Below are 9,773 nucleotides of genomic sequence, written 5' to 3'. Positions count from 1 at the left end.
TATAACCAATTTACCCCTCCCCCAAGCTTTTTTTCCCTTTCTCCCCTATGACTTGAGAGGTGTTAACAGGCCACTTCATATTTAATGTTCCCTTGAAATATGTGTTAACTACGTATGCGAAACAATTTGTTCCACCTTGAATCTAGCTGAGATACCTGGGCCTGGCCAGGTCAGCTGACTTGGGCTCAGGCAGCGGAGCTAAAAATTGCTGTATAGATATTCCGGTTCAGGCTGGAGCCCAAGATCTGAGACCTTCAACCCTGGCAGGGTCCCACACAGCTCAGGCATCAGCCCAAGCCCAAATGTCTACACAACAATTTTTTCAGCCCTGGAGCCCAAGTCCCATGAGCCAGAGTCAGCTGAGGGGTAGCTGTGGGGTTTTTAATCCCTGTGTAGACATGCCTTCTGAGTACCTTTTCCAGACCTGGAAGAGCTCTGTGGAGTTTGAAATCTTGTTTCTCTGACCAACAGAAGTTGGTTCAATAAAAGATTATTACCTCACTCAGCTTGTCTCTCTAATAAAAAATAACAGTCCTTTTCATTTGGGGTTACATTGTAGGGAGGATGCACATTAAGAGAGAAAAAAGCCTTCACAGATGATAAATTGCTCTGCTTTGTGATAGTTGGAAAATATGCAATTTACCTTTTCACGTCTATATATTTGATTTTAAAGGCCCAATCTAGCTCTTAGATATATAGCAGTTGTGAGGGTTTCTGGCTAATTTATATCAGGGAGCTGCGTAAATTGCTTTTCTAAGAAAAATAGTTAATCTCAACATGTTAGGCATACTATATGTAGTCAAAATGTATGTATGTATTTGGCTGGGGTTAACAGCCAGATAATCAGGGGGAGACAACTGCAGCTGCATTTGTTTAGCCAAAAATGAACTGCAGCTGGAAGCATCACTTGTTAGCATCAAACCACCTGAGTTAAACAAACAGGTAGCTAGGCAGCTAATTACTAACAAGCCCAAACAATCATGACTTGCTAATTTGTGCCCACAATGAATCTGCAGGGACAACAATGTGAGAGCCTGCGAAAAGAAAAACTCAGTCACACAGGTTGTCACGTTTCCATTCATTTTAAGAAAGAGATTATATACTGTGGATTGAATGTGATACTCTTAGCTGGCTGAACAGTGCCTAAGAACTATCAGGGTTTTCATCTCTTCCTTGCTACTGGGGCTGGATCATTAGAAGGGATGTTTCTCTTCATGGTTTAATGTAGAAGCCTAGATGAAATCTGGCATTCTGTATAGTCCACTACTCTTTACTCACAGAAAATTATGCAAATTCCATACCTTTTTTATCTGATTTTACTGTAGTGGACAGATCAGGTGTAGATACAGATGTGGATTTGGCGGGTTTGGATGTGGTTTTGGTATCTGTAGATAAGGTTATCACTGTTGTTCTGGAAACAGACAAAATACAAGTAGGTTTAGTGGTAGATGTAGTTACAATAGGTTGTGATGTTGCATCACCAGGTTTGGAGGTAGGAACAGTCTCTTTCGGTTTCAGTGAAGCTGTGGTCCCAGCAGATATCAATGGCTGCATTGTCCTGGACACGGTAACTGAGGAACTGGGTGCTGATGTTGTGGAAGAGGAGGTGGGTGAAGCTGTGGTCCCAGCAGATATCAATGGTTGCGTAGTCCCGGGCACGGTAACTGAGGTACTGGGTGTTGATGTTGTGTAAGAGGAGGTGGGTGAAGCTGTGGTCCCAGCAGATATCAATGGATGAGTAGTCCCGGGCACGGTAACTGAGGTGCTGGGCGTTGATGTTGTGGAAGAGGTGGGTGAAGCTGTGGTCCCAGCAGATATCAATGGATGAGTAGTCCTTGGCACGGTAACTGAGGTAGTGGACATTGATGTTGTGGAAGAGGAGGTGGATGAAGCTGTGGTCCCTGTAGATATCAATGGATGGATAGTCCTGGACACGGTAACTGAGGTACTGGGTGATGATGATGTGGAAGAGGAGGTGGGTGAAGCTGTGGTCCCAGCAGATATCAATGGCTGCGTAGTCCCAGATACGGTAACTGAGGTATTGGGCATTGATGTTGTGGAAGAGGAGGTGGGTGAAAATTTGGTCCCAGCAGATATCAATGGCTGGGTAGTCCCGGACACGGTAACTAAGGTACTGGGCTTTGTTGTTGTAGAAGAGGAGGTGGGTGAAGCTGTGGTCCCAGCAGATATCAATGGTTGCGTAGTCCCGGGCACGGTAACTGAGGTACTGGGTGTTGATGTTGTGTAAGAGGAGGTGGGTGAAGCTGTGGTCCCAGCAGATATCAATGGATGAGTAGTCCCGGGCACGGTAACTGAGGTGCTGGGCGTTGATGTTGTGGAAGAGGTGGGTGAAGCTGTGGTCCCAGCAGATATCAATGGATGAGTAGTCCTTGGCACGGTAACTGAGGTAGTGGACATTGATGTTGTGGAAGAGGAGGTGGATGAAGCTGTGGTCCCTGTAGATATCAATGGATGGATAGTCCTGGACACGGTAACTGAGGTACTGGGTGATGATGATGTGGAAGAGGAGGTGGGTGAAGCTGTGGTCCCAGCAGATATCAATGGCTGCGTAGTCCCAGATACGGTAACTGAGGTAGTGGACGTTGATGTTCTGGAAGAGGAGGTGGGTGAAAATTTGGTCCCAGCAGATATCAATGGCTGGGTAGTCCCGGACACGGTAACTAAGGTACTGGGCTTTGTTGTTGTAGAAGAGGAGGTGGGTGAAGCTGTGGTCCCAGCAGATATCAATGGCTGGGTAGTCCCGGGCACGCTAACTGAGGTAGTGAGCGTTGATGTTGTGGAAGAGGAGGTGGGTGAAGCTGTGGTTCCTGCAGATATCAATGGATGGGTAGTCCCGGACACGGTAACTGAGGTACTGGGCGTTGATGTTGTAGAAGAGGAGGTGGGTGAAGCTATGGTCCCTGCAGATATCAATGGCTGGGTAGTCCTGGGCATGGTAACTGAGGTAGTGGACGTTGATGTTCTGGAAGAGGAGGTGGGTGAAAATTTGGTCCCAGCAGATATCAATGGCTGGGTAGTCCCGGACACGGTAACTAAGGTACTGGGCTTTGTTGTTGTAGAAGAGGAGGTGGGTGAAGCTGTGGTCCCAGCAGATATCAATGGCTGGGTAGTCCCGGGCACGCTAACTGAGGTAGTGAGCGTTGATGTTGTGGAAGAGGAGGTGAGTGAAGCTGTGGTTCCTGCAGATATCAATGGATGGGTAGTCCCGGACACGGTAACTGAGGTACTGGGCGTTGATGTTGTAGAAGAGGAGGTGGGTGAAGCTATGGTCCCTGCAGATATCAATGGATGGGTAGTCCCTGACACGGTAACTGAGGTACTGGGCGTTGATGTTGTGGAAGAGGATAGGAGTGTATGTGTGGTCCCATCTGGGTTAACCGTTAATGTGCTCTCAGGTGCTTGAGATGTTTCAGCAGTACTAGAGAATTCGGCTCTTGTCATCTCTTTTGGCTCAGGGACAGACATGGTTGTATAATGTATAGTAGTATATCCAGGAATAGCTATGGTTGTATCTTCAGTTGTTGCATCTCCAGTGAAATCTACGAAAGCAAAACGTTTTGAAATGCATCTTAATCCAAATATAATAACCTTCAAATTCAGATGCATTTTGGCTGCAACCAGGAGTCCCCCATTTTAGGCTTGATCTTGTAAGGTGCTGAGCATCTTCCACCCCAGCTGAAATCAACTCCTGGAGCTGACCAGCACCTTGCAGGATCAGCCCCTTTGTACTAACAAATCTTACTAGGGAAAAATAACTCATGTCATTACAAGTAAATAATTAACACTTAGGAATTACTTTTTAAGGCCAACATGAATTTAAGATTTCAGGGCAACTTTTCAAACACACCAACATGTTGTAATCAAACACGGACTGCATAACATACATATAATGGCGCTATGGAATAGCAGATGAATTTGCTTTACATTTTCTGTCACAAGTTGTGTCCTCCTTGCTCTTCTGGGGCCTGGTCAGTACTGTGCTGATCCAGTTCCTTGCCTGTGTCACCCACTAATTTAAATAGAATGAGACTGGCATAAAATTAGAGTAATCCAGCACTGAATCAGACTTTTGACCTCAGAAGACAGCGGGCCCAATGGAGTTACACTGACTTACCCCAGCTGAGGATTTGGCACTGTGTGTTAAACAAGGTCTCTCTTTCTGCTGAGCTTGTGTAACATTTATTGATATTAGATATATGGCCCAACTTACCACTGTGTTGTTCTAATTTCACACCAGTGAAAACACCAGGGACATCTTTCACTTTTCATTACACGCTATCTAAAATCATATGCATTTTTACATGAAACCATAATAAATGGACATTTAAAGTCTGTGTTACTATGGATGTAACATGAATCAGGTACTTATCAGTGATCACTTTAATATTTACAGCCTTTGCTTCAAGAAAGGCACATACTTGGAGTGCTACCATTAGTAGATGTGGGTGGAGATAATGTAGTAGCAGCTGTTGATGATGCTTCCTCTGAGCCTGTTGAGAAGATAAATAAAAGATGTAAAAATCTATAGAGGCAAAATGAATATGCAGGAGAAAAGCTACTGTAAAGAGACTAAACTTCAACAATGGCCAGTACAACAGAGGACTGTTCTTACTACAGGGGCTGCAGCAGAACCCCCACATTGAGGAACATACTTGCGCTCAGGCAGTGCTGGTTACTCCAGGGATAACTGGACTACATAAGGGAGAGAAATGGGGAGCTGCAAAGTTTGGACCAAATTGGAAATCAGACTTTCTGTGGCAGAAGGAAGATAAATTGGCTTCAAGCCTGGCTGCAATAAGCCCATTTCTTTTTCATGAGTCTGCATACCTGTGTGCATCCATCACCATGATATCTGAGTCTTAGTCCTTAGTGTGATCATGGCATGTACAGAATAAATAACACCTTCAATGCTTAATCTATGGAAATCTCAGCTGGGCAAGTTCCATTTATGCCAGCCACCACCATTCTGGCTGGCACCATCACAGAAGAATTTGCAATGACAATGAACCAACAAACACAGGCATGATAATGAAGATGGAGCAGATGGCAGGATAATAAGCAGATGTTGACTATGGGGGAGGGATAGTTCAGTGGTTTGAGCATTGGGCTGCTAAACCCAGGGGTGTGAGCTCAATCCTTGAGGCCATTTAGGGATCTGGGGCAGAAATCTGTCTGGGGATTGGGCCTGCTTTCAGTAGGGGGTTGGACTAGATGACCTGCAGAGGTCTCTTCCAACCCTGATATTCTATGATTCCTTTGAAGTGAACCAGAAGATTTGTTCCTACAAGGAGGAGGGAGAATTGTTCTTCTTAACCTCTGAGGCTAGGACAAGAAGCAATGGGCTTAAACTGCAGCAAGGGAGGTTTAGGTTGGACATTAGGAAAAACTTTCTGTCAGGGTGGTTAAGCACTGGAATAAATTGCCTACAGAGGTTGTGGAATCTCCATTATTGGAGATTTTTAAGAGCAGATTAGACAAACACCTGTCAGGAATGGTCTAGGTAATACTTAGTCCTGCCATGAGTGCAGGGGACTGGACTAGATGACCTCTCAAGGTCCCTTCCAGTCCTATGATTTATTGACCCAAAAGGAGACCGTTGACAGAAACAAATCCAAAGTCAGTATTTATCTTAAAGAACAATAAAACCTGATCATTATAACATGTTTTTAGTATGTATTATCACATACATTATGACTTTCTCCCTCCATTCTGTCCACTAAGCTATTAAGTGTTTTCTTTTAAACCTTTATTCCTATGGGGAGATGAAATAAGAGATCCAGAAAAAAATATATATACACTTCACCCCTGATACCCCTTCTAACCTGGGTGGGGAGGCATTTTATAGAAATGTAGGGCTGGAAGGGATCTTGAAAAATCATCAAGTCCAGTCCCCTATGCTGAGGTTGGACCAAGCAAACCTATACCATTCCGGATGGGCATTTGTCCAATCTCTTCTTAAAAACCTTCAGTGATGGGGATTCCACAATCTCTCTTGGAAGCCTATTCCAGAGCTTACCTACCCTAATAGTAACACATTTTTTCCTAATCTAACCTAAATCTCCCTTGCTGCAGATGAAGCCCACTACTTCTTGTCCTACTTTCAGTGGACATGGAGAACAATTGATTATCAGCCTCTTTATAACAGCCCTTGAGATACTTAAAGCCTGTTCTCAGGTTCCCCTCAGCCTTCTTTTCTCCTGGGCTCATTAGCGTGATCTCCAAACCCTACAGATCCCAGGATACCCAGAGGAAGGAATGTCTCTGGAGTGCCTGTCTGTCCAGGGTGCTGCCCATCCACCCTTTCCTCTTGACAAAGACTCCTTTAGGAGTTGTGCTGCCATTGGCTCCCATTCCTTGGTGTCACTGGGAATGAAAAGCAGCACTAAGCCCCTCGTGGATATTTGACAGAATACCTGCCTGATCACCAGGAAAACGTGTTGGAGAGATGCTGCTCCCCAACCCACTCTCCACCCTCACAACAACGGAAGCCTAATTCTATGGAGTGCCTGTAGAAGGGCTTCTGGGACTTCTCAGGGAGCAGGGTGTTACACAGCACAGATAATTTTCTCTTCTATAACCCCCTCCACCTCTGCCCAGTTTGGCGAAAGGTAGTATGGAGCCGTTCATCAGGAAAATGCTAGAGAAGTTTGGAGAATATTGCATTCCAATTAGAACGCAGACTGAAATCTGTGTTTGCTTTTGACTTGGCTAAACTGAAATGTTAGCTTCCAGGAGGAGACTTTTCTGAATACAAAGAGGTAACTGGCTAACATGCAGTAGAGAATGTGAAATGCATGGTCTCTGAATGTTTAATGATAACATGGCATAAAGGATTCCTATCATATACGCTTGGGCAGCTTTTCTGTTGTTTTCCAAATGAAGAGAGCTGGGAATTAGTCAGCTAATTATCCTTGAAATGAATTACCTTGTCAAACCAGATAGGTCTTTATATTTCATATGCAACCTGCCTCATTGTTAGCCAGACAAGAGCAAAACGGATGATACAAACTCATATGTTCAACAGAAAATGCCAGTGAACTGAATCACTGTAGATGCTTTGCACAGTGGTATTGATTTTATATATAAAAAAATAGCATGCTCACAATACTTGGCCTTACAGCTGCAATTGCACTGCTCTGCTTGAACTGTCTGATGCCTCTTTCCACTCAGAGGAAATTCAGAGACTGGCATTCTCGCCCTGAGTAAGAGTAATGTAGGGTATGTCTACACTGCAATAAAACACGCACAGCTGGCCTGTGTCAGCTGACTTGTGCTGCAGGGCTATAAACTGGAGTACTGACATTCAGGCTTGGGCTGGAGCCCGCCAGTACTGAATTTGATGCATGTTGATTGAGTGGCTCTGCTTCAGTGATTGTTTCTTCCCTGAAGCTGGTATTTTGTGAAATCTTATAAACTCATTCCTCCATTTTCTCTAAGGCATAGGCCCAGGGCCAGTGCAAGGAAGTTTCACACCCTAGGCGAAACTTCCACCTTGCATCCCCACAGCCCTGCAGCAGCTCCCCACCCCCTGGCCCGGGAAGCCATGCAGTACCTCCCCAACCCAGTTCACCTCTGCTCCGCGTCCTCCCCGAGCACGCCACCCCTGCTCTAATACTCCTCCCAGGTTTGCGGTGCCAAACAGCTGATTGGCGCAGCAAGCCTAGGAGGCAGGAGAAGCAAAGCAGCAACTGCGTGGTGGAGCCCCCAGGCTGCCGGCGGCATGCTGACCCAGGGGACCCTCTGGGCTGCCGGCGGTGGCTCAGATTCCCTCTCTCTCCCAGTGCAGCGGCCGCTGAAATGGTTTTAAAAAAATTGGGGGGGGTGCCACTTTTTGGCGCCCCCAAATCTTGGCACCCTAGGCAACTGCCTAGTTCGCCTAAATGGTAGCACCAGCCCTGCATAGGCCATGCACTCTGTGTAGAGTCAAAATTCATCTCTTCTTGAGGTCTGAATTTATTAACAAATAAAATTAACAATAATTTGGTCTACGCTGGGAACCTACATCAGCACCACATGCCAGACAGACGTAGCTATGCTGACCTAACCCCCAGTGTAGACAGTGCTAGGTCAATGGAAGAATTCTTTCATCAGCCTAGCTACCACCACTTGGGAAGGTGGATTACCTGCTCTGATGGGAGAAGTTCTCCCATTGCCATAGGTAGTGTCTACACTGGAGCACTCTGTCTGTGCCACTATCGTATTTAAAGTATAGACATACTCTGGGAGGTGGATTAACTCCAGTGACAGGAAAATCCCTCCCGTCACTGTAGTGAGTGTCTACACTCAGGGCTGGCGCTTCCATTTAGGCGGCCTAGGCAATTGCCTAGGGCGCCAGGATTATTGGTGGGCGGCGTTTTGCCGGAGGGGGGCAGCAGGTGGCTCCGGTGGACCTACCGCAGTCGTGCCTGCAGACGGTCGTCTGCTCCGCGGCTCTGATGGAGCTGCCGCAGTCGTGCCTGCGGACGGTTGGCTGCTCGCGTGGCTCCGGTGGACCTCCCGCAGGCACGACTACGGCAGCTCCACCAGAGCCTCGGAGCAGCTGACCGTCCGCAGCCGCGACTGCGGCAGCTCCACCAGAGCCGCGGGACCAGTGCGCGGGGCTGCGAAATTGCCATGCGCCTAGGGCGCTAAAACCCCTAGCGCCGGTCCTGTCTACACTGAAGCTGTGCTGCTATAGCATTGTACGTGTAGACATAGCCTCAGACAACATGAAATCCAGACTCCAGTTTTCTCCCCTAGCTTGGCTGCTTCTAGAGTTCCATGCTCCATGCTGTTGAGCCATTTCTTGGGTCCTCACAGCCTCAGACTCAAAATCCCTCTTTCAGGAATCCTATTCTGGGGTGTCCTTGCTCCCTTCTCATATCCTCCAGCCTTGATAGCACTGAAAGGTGTTACAGGCCAGCTTCAGCCTCTGTCTTCAGGAGAATGTGTCCATTAACCCCTTCCTGCTCTTGTCCAGTGTGAGGGCCACTCCTCTTGAGTGTGTGTTCATGTTTTCAGTGTACTTCCAAGAATTGCTGCACGTGAGGAAACAGTACTTTTAGGAATGAGATGTCTGTAATAACAGTGGAGCCAATTCACTCAGACTGGATCTCCTTATTCCAATCCACCAGACAGTTTGATGGATGGTTAGAAAGACATAATGGTATACAGGCCACCCCAGAGCAAGTATTACAGCATAGTCCGTCCAGCGGTCAGTTCACACCCTTGTTTGTGGTATTGTCAGATGTCAGGGGAGTCAGCAGTCCTTTTGTAGAATATTGCTCTTGTAACCCAAACCCTAACGAAGAGAATGACTTCTTGTTGCTGCTCCCAGCCTGTACTAGGATGCAATAAAAAAAACAGACACCTTTTCACACGGTATTTCATAGACCATTTTGATCATCTAGTCTGACCTCCTGCACAATGTAGGCCACAGAATCTCACCCACCACTCCTATAAACCTGTGTCTGAGCCATTGAAGTCCTCAAATCATGGTTTAAAGACTTCAAGGTGCAGAGAATCTTCCAGCAAGTGACCCGTGACCCACACTGCAGAGGAAGACAAAAACCCCCCAGAGACTTCTGCCAATCTGCCCTGGAGGAAAATTCCTTCCTGACCCCGAATATGGCGATCAGCTAAACCCTGAGCATGTGGGAAAGACTCACCAGCCAGCACCCAGGAAAGAATTCTCTGTAGTAACTCAGGTCCCATCCCATCTAATATCCCATCACAAGCCATTGGGCATATTTACCGCTAGTAGTCAAAGACAA

The 9,773-nt window shown here is 46.6% G+C and overlaps 1 protein-coding gene across 1 annotated transcript; it reads left to right on the top strand.

The window, feature by feature from the left end:
• Positions 1-1,004: 1,004 nt before the first annotated feature.
• Positions 1,005-3,441, top strand: LOC127056879 (uncharacterized). Its single transcript, XM_050965213.1, has 5 exons — positions 1,005-1,062; positions 1,281-1,669; positions 2,780-2,809; positions 3,089-3,181; positions 3,275-3,441. The coding sequence occupies exons 1-5, from the start codon at positions 1,005-1,007 to the stop codon at positions 3,422-3,424; spliced, it is 720 nt and encodes a 239-aa protein (XP_050821170.1). The 3' UTR covers positions 3,425-3,441.
• Positions 3,442-9,773: the final 6,332 nt, after the last annotated feature.

Source organism: Gopherus flavomarginatus, chromosome 8, assembly GCF_025201925.1.
Source record: "Gopherus flavomarginatus isolate rGopFla2 chromosome 8, rGopFla2.mat.asm, whole genome shotgun sequence".
Classification (NCBI taxonomy): domain Eukaryota; kingdom Metazoa; phylum Chordata; order Testudines; family Testudinidae; genus Gopherus; species Gopherus flavomarginatus.
Note: the sequence above shows the minus strand (reverse complement) of the source record. Positions and strands in the feature narration are given on the sequence as shown.

Bases quoted from the DNA above. Each gene is read 5' to 3' on its own strand.
- LOC127056879 (XM_050965213.1), top strand. From the start codon at position 1,005: ATGAATCTGCAGGGACAACAATGTGAGAGCCTGCGAAAAGAAAAACTC. The intron at 1,670-2,779 runs GTACTGGGTGTT...ACGCTAACTGAG, and splicing joins TCCCGGGCACGGTAACTGAG to GTAGTGAGCGTTGATGTTGT. The intron at 2,810-3,088 runs GTGGGTGAAGCT...GTAGAAGAGGAG, and splicing joins TTGATGTTGTGGAAGAGGAG to GTGGGTGAAGCTGTGGTCCC.